The 19367-nt window shown below is 37.0% G+C and overlaps 2 protein-coding genes and 1 non-coding gene across 3 annotated transcripts in view; 1 reads left to right on the plus strand and 2 right to left on the minus strand.

The window, feature by feature from the left end:
- The window catches only part of LOC145292088 (splicing factor 3A subunit 3-like), a gene marked incomplete at its 3' end in the record, with an annotated part of 35542 nt that extends 34077 nt beyond the window's left edge, over positions 1–1465 (minus strand). Inside the window, 1 exon segment of the mRNA XM_080138164.1 lies at positions 1311–1465. Coding sequence (XP_079994290.1) covers positions 1311–1406 — 96 coding nt within the window.
- A 224-nt stretch (positions 1466–1689) lies between these two features.
- Positions 1690–1761, plus strand: Trnaw-cca (transfer RNA tryptophan (anticodon CCA)). The gene has a single exon. It is a non-coding gene; the product is annotated as a tRNA-Trp (tRNA).
- Positions 1762–2704: 943 nt separating this feature from the next.
- The window catches only part of LOC145292087 (cyclic AMP-dependent transcription factor ATF-6 alpha-like), a 169730-nt gene continuing 153067 nt past the window's right edge, over positions 2705–19367 (minus strand). Inside the window, exon 17 of the transcript XR_013869546.1 lies at positions 2705–3114. The gene's annotated coding sequence lies outside the window, so the exon portion shown is untranslated. The remainder of the gene's footprint in view (positions 3115–19367) is intronic.

Consider the following 19367-nt stretch of genomic DNA (forward strand, 5'->3'; position numbering starts at 1 on the left):
TCACTCCTAAAACACCCTGGGGCTCAAGCCCCAGAATTTTCCCAGGGTCAAATATTACGTTTCCAAATGTATATCCATGTGATCTTGCTTTTGGGTAATTTTCAGCAAAATCTAAGGGTCGGAAAAGATTCTATGTCCCGGAAGTGCTATTTTGGGCCATTTTGACCCCCTGGGGCGCAACCAGAATTTTCCCAGGCTCAAATTTTACGTTTCCAAATATATATCCATGTGATCTTGCTTTTGTATAATTTTTAGCAAAATCTAAGGGTCGAAAAAGATTCTATGTCCCCAAAAGTGCTACTTTGGGTCATTTTGACCCCTTTTGATGCAACCAGAAGGGTTTGTATTACTGTACACAGATTCGAAAAAGTTGTCAAAAAACAAATATATAACAAATAAATGTTATCAAAGGCAAGATAAGTTACTTTTCTACCAAACTGGATATATTTTTCGTGTTTTTATTCAATGTAACATGTTTATTCAGCTCGAAAAGCATACAGTGTTTACCGATGTATTGGAAAATTCAAAATGGCGCCCGACACTCTCTTTAACATGGTAAGTTTGAGAAAAGGTGTTATAAATAATAAACTAGATAAAATACTATTTAAAAAACACCGAATATATGTCAACTTATGTCACGGTAACATATAATGAGCGAATTTCTAACAGAAAACTTGGTCGGAAAAATATAGTCGCCATCTTCAAAAACAAGGCTAGAAACAATAACTCAAGTGTATAACCTTGACTTCAAACAAAAAGAAAGCATGTGTTACGTAAACAAACAAAATCTGCTTGCTAAACAAAATTATAAAACACTAAACTCCATTCTCAATATGTGTGCATTGCATCTCCCATGTGTTCATAACTTACAGTACTTATGCACTATGACCCGCGCGCTGAAATAATAACATTATTTAGAAAGGCATTCTTAACATGGGGAGGGGAGGCTGTTTTGTAATTATTCTGTACCTTAATAATTAAAAAAAGATATCCGAAAACTTGAAAATACTATTTACAAAATAGCGCGTGCTAAATCGTGAAGAAGCGGTTGATTTACTAATATTACCACCAAATATCTAAAAACAATGAAAAAAAAAATCCCATTAACTTAATCATATATTTAATAATTGTTTTTTTTTGGGGGGGGGGTCAAAGAAAATCGGTAGTTTGTTTTTCCTTGTTCAATGTATTTTGAAGAGAAATAAACTCAGCAGGATAAAAAAAAAAAAAGGGATCGGTATGTTCGTATTTTAAACATGGCCATATAATATACCATACGAAAAATATAATAAAACATAACTTTAACGAACCGTTTTTTTCGGTAGGAGCATCTCCTTAACCATAGCATCCATCAATCTTTCTCTTTCTTCATGATAACGACGTTGCTGTTCTAACAGGGTCTCCATGTTGGATTACTGTAAGGAAGCTGGTCTCACCGACACTTAGTTTCGTAATTTCTAAAATTGTTTATCGATGCTTTATCTTTAATTTTTTTTTAATGATTTATAAATCAAAAATATATACACACGAAATGATTTATTTTATTCATGTTTTAAAATAGTAACAAAAAAGGTTGCAATGTTTAATGTTTTCTTTAAAAAAAAGACAAAAAAACAAAAGGAAAATACGAAAATAAATGTAGTGTAAATCAATGTTTATATAGTGTAAAACTCCCTCCTCGATGTTGAAGGCCTCGTGGCGCAACGGTAGCGCGTCTGACTCCAGATCAGAAGGCTGCGTGTTCGAATCACGTCGGGGTCAAAGATTTTTGTATCCCCATCTAAAATATATAATGTTTTTTTAAATTAAAATACTGGATTTATTTACCTTCCTTCCTCAGAATTGCATTACGCAGATATAAGAACCCAATACCATGAAAAGAGACATTTTAATCCGGGTGACATGCTATTCCCTAATGTTGGCATTTTTCCATTTCTATTTATTTGCGATCACTTTTTTATTTTTTTTTTAAATTGAAACTAAGATTTCTGATTTTTAAGCTTTGGTTAACTTTGGTTTTTCTAATGAAATCACAGAATTTCATTTTCTTTTCTTTTTTAGGATTAGTTTAGCAAAAACAATTGATAATATTTAATTATCTTTACATCATTTAAAGTGTAAAAAAAATATTGAACTCCAACCCTACGTCCTCATTATTTGTGTATTCTTATGCTATATCAGTACAAAGGCAAAAAAAACAAGCGAACGTGAAAAAGGCTACTTTCTTTCTTCCTCCATAGGTTCAGATTACTTCTTCCTTTTTTACTTTTTCTTTTTCTTTACTAAGTGGAAATGGGACACAAATCAATTGCGTCTGCACAATCGCAGAATGGAGATCTAAAATAAAAGCATTGGCTCAAATGCAGATATTAAGAGAAAAATTCCCCACATGCATGAAATGATTTGTCTAAGATGCTCAAAGAGCTGGATGGTTTGATATAAAGTTTATATCATATAAACAGTTGCTCGCTAACCAAAAAGAGTTTTCCTTTTTTTTTTTCTTTTTTTTTAGGGGCAACATATCTATGTAACCGTAATTTCTGTGATATGCTGAAAACAACAGCAAACAGTAATGCACTTTATGAAAGCAGAAGTCATGTTGCAGGAGGTCGAAAAGTGGAGGTGCCAATTGACTGCAACTGAGAAAGTAGACCTGGGGCAAAGGAGGTAATGACAATAGCAAAAGAAATGACCAACACAGATGATCAGTTCACGATGATTTTATTTATCCAGAGAAAATGGTAAATCATATTGCAATCGGGATCATGAATAAAGCAAGAATGGGCATTTCACAGGGTTGAAATTTGTGCGTACCTGAGGTAGGATGACGTATCAGGTTTGTCCGGGTCGTGCAGACAAGATCTAATGTCGGAAACTGGTAGCCGGAGATCAATAGGGAACTGGACATCAACTGAAACAGATAGCTTGACATCAGTGGGCATTGGAACAGGTAGCTGGACGTCGACATGCACTGGAGCTTGTGGTTGGAACCAGTAGAGTCGATGGCTGAAACCGTTGGAACTGCAGGAGTAAACTGGAGGCTGTTGGAGTCACTGGAAACTGCAGGAGTGAGGTGGAGCTGCTGGAGTCACTAGAAGCTGCAGGAGTTGCTGGCTGTAAAGAGGAGTCACAGAGAGAAGACAGTAGCAGAGAGTAAAGTGTGTATCCCATTCAGGAATTTTGTGAGTCGCCCTTAAAATGACAGTTTGAATTGCATTAATAGTTTGGTAGTTAACCCTGAAAAGGACTGTTTGAACTACTACTGCTGAGTTCCTCAGCTGCTGGGCTCGATGACATCCTCCTCTAGTGCACATTTCCTAATTTGCATATGCGCGTTTTTCGGCTGCTGCTGCTGCTAATCTCTTTGCAAGCCAGCCATTCTTCGCTGCTGCTGATAATTTCCACGTGCTCATATGCACTACATTATATTATGTTTTAAAACAAACACACTGCTGCCCACTTCCTCTATGTTCGCCAACAAAGAAACAAGGTGAATTTAGCATTTGCTAAATGGTGAACCTGTAGTAAGTGGGTATGCAAGATGAGCAAACGTGAAAGAAGATACTAGTTTGTATAAGCTATTCTCTTTCCTTCTCCATTCATTCCATTTACTCTTTCCTCTTCTTTCCCTTTCATTTCTTCTTTCTTTACCGAGTGGAAATAGAATGCACTCAATATCAACTGTTTTCTGGCATGGCATTAACACAATCAGAGCGGGCAGTGACAAAATTTAAAAAAAAAAAAAAAAAAGAAAAAAAAAGGCATTATCTCACATGTAAATGTGAAGAGATTTCTCAACCAATGAGAAGAATTCTAAGGCTTCTGACAGGGTATGGCATGAAGGTCTTCTCAGGAAAATCAGATCATATGGTATCACTGGACGAATACTTAACATAATTAAATCCTTCTTAGATAAGAGAAAAATACATCTAAACAATATGATATTATTTTTTTTCATTTTTTTTTTTTTTACACAGTTATCACCACATTATCAAGGCCAAGAGGCCACTCAAGGATAAGGGTTAAAGAGTGTACAGTAGAAATTGGAAAATATAGTAATCATTAGTTATGAAAATTCTGTAAATTTGTTAACTTATATGGAACAGCTCATCAAGAACTTGTTTATGTTGGACTTGAGGTCAATCAGATTGTAGTTAGCTGGAAAGCAGGAAAACGGAAGACAGTTCCACAGGCATGCACTTCTAAGAAAGAAGCTTTGTTCATGAAATCTACGTTTAGGTTTAGGTACAGATAAAGAGTGGAAGGAATTATTGATAGTGTTTTCAGCTAGACCCATTCACAGGAAACATGAGTTGGAACAATTACATTGAGAGCATTGCCAGAACCGCTGCGAAGAAGGTAGGCTCTCTCTTCCGTACTAGAAAGCTACTAACACCCAAAAGTATCCTGTACTTCTATAAGGCCACCATTCGCATTGTATGAAGTACTGTTGTCATATTTGGGCTGGTGCATCTGCTACTAGTCTCTCGCTCCTAGACAAGGTTCAAAAGAGAGTCGCTAACCTGATAGGTCCGGAACTGTCATCTAAGCTTCAGCCTCTGTCCCACTGACGAAATGTTGCACCCCTCTGCCTGTTCTACAAGTATTTTAATGGTGAATGTTCTGACAAACTGCAAGCACTTGTGCCTCTTCGACATAAATACCCCCGACAAGCTCAACAAGCAGCTAAATTCCATCTCTACACAATAGAGATCCCTAGATGTAAGAGTGCTTTCTACTCCACTAATTTATTCCCCAGAACCGCTAGACTTTGAAATTCCCTTCCAGGTCCCTGCTTCGCCAATGGTACTGACATGCAGAAGTTCAAGTATAATGTGAACCGACATCTTGCTGCCCAACTCCCTACATAGTAACCCAGTAGCTTATGTTCCTGATAGTAGCCCCCTACACCAAAGTGACAATGTGCCTTGTTTGCGATGAAAAAAAAAAAGAATTAAAAAACAAAAAAATTCTTGCTAATTTGGAAACATTCTCTTCAAAGAATGTTATGTTTATCTATTCATGGCAAGCCAGCTTTCAGCTACGTAGAAGTAAAAATCAAAAATGTGGTCAAGGTCATGAAGGGAAAATCAAATAAAAGATAAAACCAATGATATGATCAGTCAAGAAGGAATAAAACAATGTTTCTTTGATTTCATTTATTTTGCTTTAAAGAATTGTTGCAAACTTGCTAAATGTCAGATTGGGAAAGTAAGCTTCAACTTCTGTCCCATCAACGAAATGTTGCATCCTTCTGTTTTACAAGTATTTTAATGGTAAATGTTCTGACGAACTACAAACCCTTGTGTCCCCTCAATGTAAATACACCTGACAAGCAGCAAAATCCCACCCCTACACAGTAGAGATGCCTAGGTGTAAGAAAACCTTCTACTCTAATAGTTTCTTCCCCAGAATTGCTAGATTTTGGAATTCCCTTTCAGGTTCCTGCTTCCTCAACTGTACTGTCTTGCAGAAATTCAAGTGCAATGTGAACAGACCTCTTGCTGCTCAACTCCCTACATAGTATCACAGCAACTTATGTCCCTGATAGTAGCCCCTTACATCAAAGTGGCACTGTGCCATTTTTTGGGGTGAAAATGTAATAAAAAAATTTTATTTTTTAAATATAGATTTGATGTGACTATATGCATGTGTTTAGAATTTCTACAGCAGATAATTAAAAATAATGAAATCGTATGTTGCTGTTAACATTGATGTGGGCTCTGTACAAAAGTTTAAGAACATAAAAAGAAAAACAAAAGTGATAATGATCATCAGTTAATACAACAAGAACTATTTCCAAGAAAAAAAGTGTTGGAAAACGTTGTTTGCAGGTGTGTGTGTGTGCATGTGTGTGTGTGCATGAAGGTTCAATTAAAAAGGGAAACAATTTAGTAATTGATTAAATAAATTCTTATCTAACTTGGTAAGAGTTTTTCTTTTATATAAAATGGGAATAAAAGTCATATAAATATATAATAGTTCTATCCATGGTGTTGCTGGTAATTTGTTGCTCTGTTGTAATTGTTGGTGATGCTGATGATTGGGTCTCACCTGGCATGGTAAAGTATTGCTGAAGTGTTGCAATTGTTGTTATTAAAAAGGAAATAGTGAACACAACTGATTGCTTTTGAAGTCGACAGTATATCCTTTGGACGAGTAGAAGAAAAGGTAGAATATTAGCTTTAAAATGTCCTTTAATTGATGTTCTTTGGGACTATTCCTAGTCCTCCTACGATTATTGGTATTTTATTTTCTTCATGTTCCATATTCCTTCCAGTTCAATATTCTTTTCACTTCGCTGACAAGTTCCATATGTTTCCTCTTTCTTTCTCTTTGATTTTTACCCTTTGGTCTGAAAGAAAGAAAGTGTTGGAAAATGTGCTTACAGTTCAATTCATGATAGTAATTTTTTGCTCTGTTGTAATTGTTGGTGATGCTGATGATAGGGTCTCACCTGGCATGGTAAAGTATTGATGTAGTGTTGCAATTGTTGTTATTAAAAAGGAAATAGTGAACACAACTGGTTGCTTTTGAAGTCGACAGTATATCCTTTTGACAAATGGAAGAAAAGGTTATCAGTTGTTTTGTTTTTTTCTTTGTGTAAAAATGCTGTTTGATCAAACTGATTTCTTTTCTTTACAAACCGGTTCATTTACAGACAATTTTGTAGAAAAGATTCGACCATTTCTTAGCATGTATACATTTGGTTGGTTAATTTGTCTATGGATAATTAAATTGTGCGTTTGACTTTCCATCCACTAGTTGCGAACCACTAAGCTTTTTTAAAAAAAATCTTTTTAATTACAATTTCACCCCAAAAAAGGCACAGCGCCACTTTGATGTAGGGGGCTACTATCGGGGACATAAGTTGCAGGGGTATTATGTATGGAGTTGAGCAGCTAGATGTCTGTTCACATTACACTTGAACTTCTGCATATGAGTACAGTTGGGAAAGCAGGAACCCGGAAGGGAGTTCCAAAATCTAGAAGAAACTATTAGAGTAGAAAGCTTTCTTACATCTAGGGATCTCTACTGTGTAGAGGTGAGATTTTGCTGCTTGTTGGGGGTATTTACGTCGAGGGGCTTACAAGAGCTTGTAGTTCGCCAGAGCATTAACCATTAAAATTCGTGTAAAACAGGCAGAAGGATGCAACATTTCGTCGATGGGACAGAGGTTGAAACTTAGATGACAGTTCAGAACTTATCAGGTTAGCAACTCTCTTTTGAAGCAAGAGACTAGTAGCAGATGCACCAGCTCAAATGTGACAACAATACACCATACATGGGCATGAATAACTTCCTAGCACAGTAAAGAAAGCCCACCTTCTTCACAGCAGCCTTGACAATGCTCAATGTATCTTTTTTTTTTTTTTTTTTTTTTACATAGGCATCACCACATTATCAAGGCCCAGAGGCCACTCAAGGATAAGGGTTAAAGAGTGTACAGTAGAAATTGGACAATATAGTAATCATTAGTAATGAAAATTTGGTAAATTTGATAACTTATATGGAACGGCTCATCAAGAACTTATTTACTTTAGACTTGAACACAACCATATTGTAGTCAGCCGGAAAGCAGGAAAATGGAAGACAATTCCACAGGTGTGCAGTTCTAAGAAAGAAGCTTTGTTCATGGAATCTACGTTTAGGTTTAGGCACAGATAAAGAGTGGGGGAAATTATTGATAGTGTTTACAGCTAGACGAGTGTTTCTTGTGAAAGTTTGGCGAGGGGGGACCATAGATTGAAGCTCAGTCGAACACTTTCCATGAAAATAACGATACATCAGTGACAAACTTTTATATCGTAAGTTACTTATCTGTTCCGACTCATGTTCCCTGTGAACGTTAAGCCTAGAAGTTTGAACGAAGTACTTTCAAGTAGTGTATCTTTAGCCGTAGCTATTTGTGGTTGAGAAGGTTTCTTGTAATTGTTGAAGGAAACAAACTTAGTCTTGGCAGCATTGAATGTGACCATCCATTTTCGTCTTCATTCTACTAGGTCTTACTCTAGTGTTTCTGCCATTTCCTTAGATATGTGTTCATTTGTTTTCCTCTCGTTCCTGTTATAGAGCATGGTGTCATCAGCAAATATACCCATCTCAGAGACAATTTTATCAGGGAGGTCATTTGTGAATTAGGAATAATAAAGGTCCAAGGATAGAGCCTGGAAGTACACCTGCATTTATATCATATTGTTTAGATAAACATCTGTCGAGAACAACCTGGATTCTTCGCTTATTTAAGAAGGATATTCATCCAATGATACTGAATGATCTGATTTTCTTAAGACCATCATACCAAACCCCGTCAAAAGCTTAAATATATCTAGGGCTACCGCTCTACCCTCCCCTGCTTTATCCAGTGTATGGAGATTACAGTTAGGATGTCTGCCGTAGAACAAGCTTGCCTAAATCTGCATTGTTGGTCGATTAGAAGCTTGACTAGAGTTTGGTTAATTAGGGACTCAAATATTTTGGTGAAAAACGTGAGGCGGCTACTAGGGCAATAATTTAATGGGCCAGTTCTTTCGCCAGAATTTTTGTAAACTGGTATCACAGAAGCAGTTTTCCAGCATGCTAGTTATATCATTATGAAAATAAGTGAATCAGAGCAATTCTTAAATGCCTATTCAAAACGAGAACGGTCAAAATCAGGTGAGTGGGTTCACAAGGTGGAAATGTTGGTATACAAAACCAACATGTACATACTTCATATACACATCACATGAAGTGTGAAGAGAGGAAAGATAAAAATGAACAGAACCAGGAATTCCGTCTTCATTAACACTGTAATTCCACAACTTCCACAAATTAGATTCAACTGTTCTCTGATAATCTTGCTTAAAGCAAAACATGTTTTTTGTTGTGTCCTCACAGACAAACCTTTTAAACGTTTTACATTTACCCACATGAAAAGCATCACTTGAATTGCTATGGAGAGCATTCAATACAATGTTTTGGAATTTTTTAGATAAGAATTTATAATTGGCATTATTATTATTTTATTTATTTATTTTTTTTTTACAAAGTCACCACTTATTAAGGCCCGGAGGTCACTCGAGGATAAGGGTTAATGAGTGTACAGTAGTCAATGGGAAAATGTCAAAGTAATTGTTAGTAGAGGGAATTTGGTAAATTGGATTACTAAATTAGATGGCTCATCGAGAACTTGTTCACATTGGACTTGAAGACGACAATATTGCAGTCAGTTGGAAAGCAGAAAAACGGAACAGAGTTCCACAGGTGTGCAGTTCTAAGAAAGAAACTTTGTTCATGGAATCTACATTTAGGTTTAGGTACAGATAAAGAGTGAGGGAAATTATTGAAGTGGTTTCAGTTAGACAAGTGTTTTTCGTGAAAGTCAGGCCAGGGGGGGGGCCATAGATTGGAGCTTAGATAAGCACTGGCCATGAAAATAACGATAAAGCAGAGATGGGCTCGCAATGTCTCTTCTGTGGGAAAGAGGTTGCAGAGAAGAGAAAAGGGCATTCCCCATTAGGCTACAAAGTCTATTTTGAACTGTCAAGGCAGGATAAGCTGCTTCTAGCAGCTCCTGTCCATATGTGGCAACAGTACTTCATCCTTGGACGTACTTGGCTTTTATACAGGTAGAGAATTATATCAGCAATGAGATATCTACTGGAGTGGTAGAATGATCCCACCATTTTTCCAGCAGTATTAGCAATGGATTTGATGTTCGTGTTCCATCTCAGATCAGGAGTAAAGGTCTGGCCTAGAAACTTTCAAAACATACAGCCTCCCCAAGACGAGAGCCATTCATTTCAATTGATGCCAGACAGGGATCAGAGCTATTCATTTCAATTGATGACAGATGGGGATCAGAGCATTGAAAGGTAGAAGCTTGGTTTTAAATGTATTAAAATTAACCAGCCACCTCTTTCCCTATTACACCATGTGATCAAGAAGAAAGAATCAGAGAAAATTTGGTCGTTTACGGCCTTTGAAGTGTTGCCATAGATGGTTAGAGTAATCAGCATAAATGTCTACGAATGATCTTAGGATGTGATTTGGAGATCACTGATGTAGATCAGGAAGAGAGTAGGGTCCAGGATGGACCCCCTGAGGGACTTCGGCATTAATACTGTGAGCTTCTGATTTCTGCTCATCAGCCACTACTCTTATGAACTTATCAGAGAGAAATGATTTAATAATTGAAAAGACATTTCCTAATTCATTAATCGTATGAGATATATTAGGTTAGTGCAAAAATAATATCGTTTTCTCACATATCTTACTTTTATATATTACTTCTGAATGAAATCATTGATATATATATATAGTCATGTTATATATCATTTTGAAGCACGTTTTTTACTATCATTATTCATTACTGTTCTCAATCTTCTCTTTCATTTTTTTTTTTTTTTGCAGGCTTTTCGATAGCATGGACAAAATTCAAATCCGTACAGTTTTCTTGTTCCAGTACAAACTAGGCCGAAAAGCTACCAAAACAGCTCGTGATATCAATGAGGCGTTTGGTCCAGGAGCCACTAACAAACATGTGGCACAAGAGTGGTTCAAGAAATTTTGCAATGGTGACGAGAGCCTTCAAGATGAAGACACTCACAACCGGCCAACTGAAGTTACTTAGTTGATAAAGAACATTTGAAAGCCTTAAATGAAGCCAATCCTCGCAAAACTACACAAGAAGTTGCTGTTGAATTCAAGGTCGACCACTCAACAGTCGTTCGTCATTTAAAGTAAATAGGGATGTCAAAAAAGTTGGATAAATGGGTGCCGCATCAATTGAATGATAATAAAAAAAAAATCGTTGTTTTAAGGTGTCTTCTATGCTCCGCCTGTGCAACAAAAACGACCCATTTCCAAAGCAGATTGTGACGTGTGATGAGGAGTGGATTCTTTACAACAACTGGGGATGTTCTGCACAGTGGTTGGATGCCAGAGAAACTCCACAACAATTCCCGAAGCCGAAATTGCACCAAAAAAAGATTATGGTGACTGGTGATCTGCAGCTGGTCTCATCCATCACAGCTTCTTGAATCCAGGCGAAACAGATGTGCATAGGTACCATCATCATGCAACATGAGTAGACCATCAGCCGGCTCCTCATCCACAGGAATGTGGTCTCGGGAATGCCCACCAGAGATGAGTACAGGGTGCCTTTCCATGCGTGACATGGCACTACAAATATCCTGATATTACACAACTGACGATAGAACAGTCGCTCTAAGCACTATTAAAGTGCTTCTGTACTGTCAGTTGGAAACAGCAACCAGCAACTGTCTAACCGATACCCTCAAACCTGTCCGACAGGAGTGGCCCACTCCCATCATGTTAGCATACATGGTAAATAAGCACCTCCAAGATGCCTAGTTATAGGAGAAGGGAATAAGGCAAATGTAGGGAACAGCATTCATTGCCCTAGTCAGGAAACAAGGCTAAGCACTGGGTGTCTCTAATGAGTCCTTTTGGTCTCACCGCTGCTCCTGGATAATAGACAAAGAAGGAATATGGAGTATAGATAGGCAGAGCATTACTATTCCTTAAGCAGTTTAGGTTTGCAAATCAATGATTTGATCAAGTCACCCACTCTAGGGAGGTTGTTGTCCAGGAATGAGGAGGCCTTACTCCCCTGTTTGGTGCCAAGATGTATGAGGTCGGTGGCACAGGTTTACAAATCGGAGTTTTCCTTATCCTAGATGGATGATCTAACCAGATCTACTGGTCCATCAGCACTGAGAGGGTGTTCCCTGCACCTGGTTGCATTGATAGTGAGGATTGATAAATTTAATATCAAAGAATTAGTATCTGCTTTGAAGTTACACTCCTCAGAATAGGATTAAGATTGCTTACATTTTTAAAGGAGGTATGTATGAGTGTTGGGTGTAGATTAAAGGGGAATATCTACTAGGTTTAAGAAAAGATCAAATGTGGTTTGTGGATTAGTGACTAATTGGAAAATTATAGTATAAGGGTTACGGTGCGTTTCGAAATGTGCTTTAGGTGTTAGTTTTCAAGTAAAGATAATCACCAGTACTTTATCCCATCTAATGAAAGAAAGATATAGTTGCTAGTTAATACAGATCACTTATAATCTGGGCACAAACTGTGGCTATTAGTTATCTATTTTATAGATATTCTATAGAGTATAAATATAGGTTAAGCTAATGCATCCCTTACCAATAGAAATCTATAGATGTTTAGTATTTATCGATTTTGAAAAGGTCAGCCTACTAAAGTTTAGGACCGGAAGCTAAACCTTCCTCCCAAGGTATGTGCAAAGTATGTGATTTTATATCAGCTTGGGGAGAAGAGCAATTGTTTTTTTGTCAAGTTGAAACAGGAGAGATGATATAACTTACAAAAATACAGCATTAATATACAATATAGATATACAGGGATTTAGCGAGGATTTAAGAGTATAAGGATTTTTAATGTTTATCATGCAAAACAGACAGGAAGGCGTCTTGGAGGTAAAGCATTATCCCTTTAAAGCAGACATTTAGAAATAACATTTGTGCTAGTTATTTTAGTAACATACATCAGTAACAATATACATGTGGCCAGTATAGGCCTTATATTTAAATATTACACTTAGTCATAGAATGAGAAATTATGATTTCCAAAAAAAGGGAAGCAGTATAAATAAATAAGAGAAGAAAAATAGGTTTGGTGAATAAGCAATAACTTAATTGCTTCCTAAGCAGTGGTTCGCACAATTTAGCAGTTTTTGTATAGTCTTGCTTTTATTTTTGGAGATACCTCATATTTTGTACTGTAATGTAATGCTTCCATTTCATCAAGATATTTCGGTCTATCAGTTCCCTGCAAATCCTGTCTGGACAACCGTTTTCGTTTTGGTTGTGATGTCACACAAGATCAATGAAAGTTCTGTCATTGAGTGGGATCATTATGGATTACATTGGATAACAATCGGATTGTAATCTGAAAGTTATCCAGTTATTGAATCAAATGGAATTTGGACATTGGATTAGACTGGGATCAATCCGGAATCACAATCTTATCTCCCCCACCCCAAAAAATAATGGGCATAAATCAATAAGAAGCAACCCATGGCACTATAGCCCTTTATAGCTTCTTCCTATTTTTTTTTTTACAAAGGAGTCACCACTTATCAAGACCCAAAGGTCACTCGAGGATAATGGTTAATGAGTGTACAGAAGTCAATGGCACAATATCCTAGTAATCGTTAGTAGTGGAAATTTGGTAAATTGGATTACTTAAGGGAGTGGCTCATCAAGAATTTGTTTATGTTGGACTTGAATATGATCAAATTGTAATCAGCTGGAAAGCAGGGAACTGGAAAAGTGTTCCACAGGCATGCAGTTCTAAGAAAGAAGCTTTGTTCATGGAATCTATGTTTAGGATTAGGCACAGAAAAAGAGTGGGGGAAATTATTGATAGTGGTTTCAGCTAGACGAGTGTTTTTCATGAAATTTTAGGGAGGGGGGGACCATAGATTGGAGCTCAGACAGGCACCTGCCATGAAAATAGTGATAGAGTAAAGACAGGCTCGTAACGTCTCTTCTGTGGGAAGAAGTTGCAGGGAAGAGAAAAGGGCACCCCCACCAGGTTACGAAGTCTATTTTGAACTTTGTCAAAGTATAAGAGCTTTCTAGCAGCTCCTGCCCAGATGTGGCAACAGTACTCCATCTGTAGATGTACCTGACTCTTACTTAGGTAGAGAATTGCATCAGCAGTGAGATATCCACTGGAGCGCTAGAAGGGTCCCACCATTTTTCCAGCCCAAAAGCTTGTCAAAACATGGAGCCTCTCCAAAACGAGAGCCATTCATTTCAATTGATGCCAGATAAGAGATCAGAGCGTTGATTATATAAAGATAGAAGCTTGGTTTTAGATGCATTAAAATAAACCAGCCACTTCTTTCCCCATTGCACCACATGCTCCAAGTTGGATGAGAAAGAATCAGAGAGAACTTCGTCATTTATGGCCTTTGATGTGTTGACATGGTAATGTCATTAGCATAAATGTCTTCAAATGATCTTAGGATGTGATTTGGAAGATCATTGATGCAGATCAGTAAGAGAGTTGGGTCCAAGATGGGCTCCTGAGGGACTCCAGCATTAATACTGTGAGCTTCTGATTTCTGCTCATCCACCACTACTCTTATGAACCTATCAGAGAGAAATGATTTAATAATTGAAAAAAACATTTCCAGCTATACCGTAGCTGGAGATCTTGTTAAGTAGGCCTTTATGCCATACCTCATCAAAGGTCTTTGATATGTCAAGAGCAATTGCTCTAGAAAGGAAGCCTCCATTGAGAGATTCGCTAATCCTATAAGATATAATCATTACCACATCTGCTGTCGATCTAGCAGAATGGAAATCATATTGCATGTCACTAATATCTTAGCATTAAGTGAAATAAACTTACACTCTTCAATCCCCTCCAACTTCTTTCACATTACAGGATACCTCCCTCTTTGCCGTAAGGACTCAGATAGATGTATGCACGCACTTAGAGTCTATATTCGTAACACCCTCCCTTAAATTAGAGAGAAAAATCTTGAATCGGATGATCGGGCTTTTATGTGCTTTCAACTAACATTTCATTACTGTGTTAGTTACTTACATTTTCTCTGTTATTTTTCCTCAAGTCAGGATTGTACCCTAATAGGTCATGTCTTTGATAGTATAAATGCAGCACTCTCCTTAGATAGTAACGGTCAAATACATGCGTTTGGTCACTTTAATGTCCACCATAAAAATTGGCTTGGTTTCTCAGGTTACACAGATACAGCTGGACACTCCACTAATATCTTCTCTATAGCCCATTCCCTCACATAGACAGTAATGTTTCCAACTGGCCTACCAGATCGTGAACCTCAGCAGGTTTCACTTCTAGACCTATTCCTCACCACAGTACCCAACAATTGTGTGACTAATGCCCACAGTCCACTTGGAAACGCAGACTACCTTGTGGTATCAGTTGACATCACATTTAAATCCCAACCTCAAGGTGAGGAATTATTGCTCAAAACCACAAGGCACTAACAAGGCTTACTGAGAAACCATTAGAGAACACATCTGAGATGCCCCATGGACCGATATCTTCTCTCTTCCTGCTGAACAGAGTGCCAATGAGACAACTGAATGCTGCAAAGTGGGAATTGAAGCACATGTTCCCACACGGAAGTATTATAGCAAGCCCCACTCACCTCCATGGTTCACTACAGATTGTGCAGCTGCTATGGCACAAAGACAGCATGCATTCCACCAGTTTGTATGTCATAAATCAAATACAAACAGGCAAAAATTTGTAGATGCTAGAAATCATTGTAAAAGAGAAATAGTGACATTCAAAAGAAAGCATGCTGAAATAATCAGGGAACGCATAGAATCACCAAAGATAGAGACTCGTCATTTCGGAAAAATCTATACTAGTGGAGTGAATAAAGGACAATCAGTAATTCCTTTACTGAGCAACAACCAGAAGGTTGCATGCATGGTAACTAAGAAGGTGGAACTGATGTCCTGGCAATTGCCTTTAACTCCCCCTTAGAGCCAACAAACAACTCCCTCCCAAATTTCCCTATGAGGACTAAAGCCACATTAGATGATGTAAAAATTACCTCTTCTCATGTCTGCGATACATGATACATCCAAGTCCTTTGACAAAGTCTGGCACAAAGGGCTGCTAATGAAAATTAAATCGTACATTATAACTGGACGTATACTAAATATTATTAAATCCATCTTAGACAATAAAAGTATACAGGTTGTCATTAATGGACATACATCCAAGCAGCATAACATTAATGCAGGAGTGTCTCAGGGGTCGATCCTTGGACCATTATTATTCTTGATATTCAAAAACGACCTCCCTGATAATATTGTGTCTGAGATGGGTATATTTGCTGATGATACAATGCTCTATAACATGCATTAGGGAAGAAAAGATGTACATAAATCTAAGACAATAGCAAAATCATTAGAAAATGACCTCCAGACCATAGTTGAATGGGGAGGCAGATGGATGGTAATATTTAATGCTGGTAAAACTAAGCTGCTCTCCTTTAACAATTGCAAGACACCTCTCAAACTGCATATATCGATGAAAAAACACCCTACCTGAGAATTCTACCTTCAAACTCCTTTTTTGGGACTATTTTACCATATTTTACTTTGCGGGCAATAGTAACTGGAACAAATAAACAGAGGACATTGCAAAGACTGCTGCAAAGATGGTGGGTTCCCTCTATCGAGGTTAAAGACTACTCACACCTGAGAGTATCCTGTACCTCTACAAGGCCACCATTCGCCCATACATGGAGTGTTGTTGCCACATCTGGGCTGGTGCATCTACCACTAGTTTCTCCATCTTGGATAGGGTTCAAAAAAGAGTTGTCAATCTAATTTGTCCCACTTTATCAACTAAACTCCAGTTCTTGTCTTATCGTCACAATGTTGCATCTCTGTGCCTGTTTTAATGGAATGTGTTCTGATGAACTCGTTGCACTTGTACCCTGTACATATCCCCGACAAACTCGCTCAGCAATAAGATCTCACCCTTTCACTGTTGAGGTCCCTAGATGCCAAAAAGCTTTCTATTCTAATAGTTTCTTCCCTTGAACTGCAGGACTTTGGAATTCCCTTCCTGCTACCTGCTTTCCTGGTTGTACTGATATGCAGAAGTTTAAATGTAACATAAACCGACATCTTGCTAATCTTTCCTAGTCATGGTCTCAAAAAGTAGCCTTTTTCGTCCAAGTGGTGATATACCTTGTTAGGAGTTAACATGTTAGGAGTTAACATGTTAGGAGTTAACGTTAAATAAATAAAGCTGGTAGTGCATATATGAGTATATTTATCATACAAGTGAATGTTAAATATAAAAAATGATATACATGAAAAGTAATTATAAAATGCTGAATAGGTGTAGGAGGCTGGTATATGAATCTGCAGAATAGATTTTCACATAGTGGTCAAGGAGTCAGGAGTCGGAGTCAGAGTCGGAGTCTAAGATATCAAAAGGAGTCGGAGTCGGCATTTTAGGAATTCAAGGAGTCAGAGTCGGACTTTCACCATCCAACTCCGCAACCCTGATTATAAATCCTCATCTAAAAATTCAGAAACATAAAACTGGATCAATGAGGAAGAAATGGTTAGCTGCTTCATTTCATAACACTATTTACATAATTTAATTTAATCTTCCTTTGTTCTTTCTTTCATTCATAACAGTTTATGAATAGCGCCAGAATATGGCTGGCCCAGGTTATGTCCCGTAGAGTTTTATGTTAACTCCAATTAAGTCTCTTGTTCCTTTTTTTTTTTTTTTTTTTTTTCTCCTTTCAAATTGGTGTTTCTATGTGTGGTAATGTCATTTCATTTTCTCTCTGAATCAACTCCAAAGTTTTTAAGCTATATTTGATGAAGGTCCAGGAGATACATTTTTGTGGCAACCATGAGTCTAGGTTCTTTCCAAGTAGTAGGTCATCATTTTGTGAGCTGTGTTTTATTTAGTACACTCAAGTTCAGAATAAGAAGTGCAAAAAAGGACAATGATAAAGAAAATAGCTTATCAAGAACTAATGTAAGAAGAATATACAAACATTGATGTATAAAGTGATAAAAACCATATATGTAGTTAATGTTACAATTTTTAGATTTTATTTTATTCAGTGATGTCCAACAGGTCCTCTTTGTTGTTATTATGGTGACCACCAGCCAAGTGTACCTTATTTCTGTGGTTCTAAGCTGCTTAAACAGGGTTCATATGCCCATTTTCAAGGACTTCTCAAGGCTTTTTAAAGCTTTCTCCAGACAAAATTCAAGTTTTCAAAACAAAATTTGGAGTTGTTTTACAATCCACCATGATTGAAAGAAGTGGTAAAAAAATCAAGTATACAACAAATAAATGCTGCCAGAGTCAATAAAAGTTACTTTGCAACCTACCTGCATCATTTTTTTTGTGTTTTGAAGTAGTTTTAATTGCTTTTTATTTCATTTCAAATATTGACTTTTTACAGCTTTTAAATTTCCAACCATGATGGCTGCCATCTTGTTCATTTTTTCAGCCCGGCCGGCCTCATTTTAGGTTATCACACTTTATTTTTTTTGAGGGAGGGGTGGGGGTCACCATTGGAGACCTTGTCCCCACAAGGAATGTTTTTTAAAGGTGGGTGGGGGGTGTAAAAAGTGAGAAAAATAATTGTGATAACTGAAAACTAGGCCAGTCAGGCCATGAAAAAATGGACTTATGTCTCTGTGATAATGGGATGCAACTCTTGTATCCACAATACTACTATGCAATTTCAAAACAATGTATTTCGATTCTATTTTCAATATTTAAAAAATATTTTAATGGTATTTTATGGATACTTAAAAAATAATTTAATAGTATTTATTTCGATTTTATTCTTAATATTTGGGCATAGTTTTACTGGACATAAATACGATTTCCAAAGCCTTTCAAGACATTTTTTCAGACATTTTCCTCATTTTCAATGATTTTTTTCAAGGTAATAATAGAAATAAGGCCTTTTCAAGGCAAAAATAAAAATTCAAACTTTTCAAGTCTGTTTGAACCCTGTTAAAAGTGAAATTGGGCCAAGTAGAATGTGTTCTCTAATCACCATAATCACATACTTATGTGCATTACAAAAAAAGTGTGCTAAAAACTTGTGTGCCATGTTCACTGTGAAGAAAATAGAGTTCTCTGAAATCAGCAGCCATTTTTTATTAGTCTCTTTGATGTCTATAATTCCATTCGCATGCTGGTTTTAAGTAGCTGGATCCAACATCAGGCAGTAGTCATATCAGGACTATCACTTGACCATTATTTTCAATCTTTTTTTTTTTTACTAAAAAACCAGTCAGTGAAAGGTTATCTTGTGTTGATTCGACTCCATTAGATTAAAATTAATTATCCTTCATACACCAATCTTTTCAATAATAAACCTGTCCTTTAAAGGGAAACATATCAATAACTACCAGGATTTGTGAATATTATAAATCGTAAATAACTTGCACCATCCCCATCAGCTGTTCACTCACTACTAATCTATGTTGATCACATTCCAGTCAAATCGGATACAAGACCAATAAACAGTCCACAGCTAATGATGGCATAATGCTGATGCTGATGGACCATCTAGTCTCACCCACTCACTCGTATTTGAAAAAAAAAATTTTTTTCTTACAAGAAAGTCACTACTTATGAAGGCCCGAAGGCCACTCTGGGATAAGGGTTAATGAATGTAAGATGGTAGTGTAGTAATCGTTAATAGTGTAAGTTGGATAGAATTTGATTATTTAAGAGGATGGTTCAACAAGAACTTGTTTACATTGGACTTGAAGGCTATCATACTGTAATCGGCCAGAAAGCAGGCCAATGAA

Source organism: Euprymna scolopes, chromosome 13 (assembly GCF_053919585.1).
Source record: "Euprymna scolopes isolate OS-2025 chromosome 13, ASM5391958v1, whole genome shotgun sequence".
In the NCBI taxonomy this organism is placed as follows: domain Eukaryota; kingdom Metazoa; phylum Mollusca; class Cephalopoda; order Sepiida; family Sepiolidae; genus Euprymna; species Euprymna scolopes.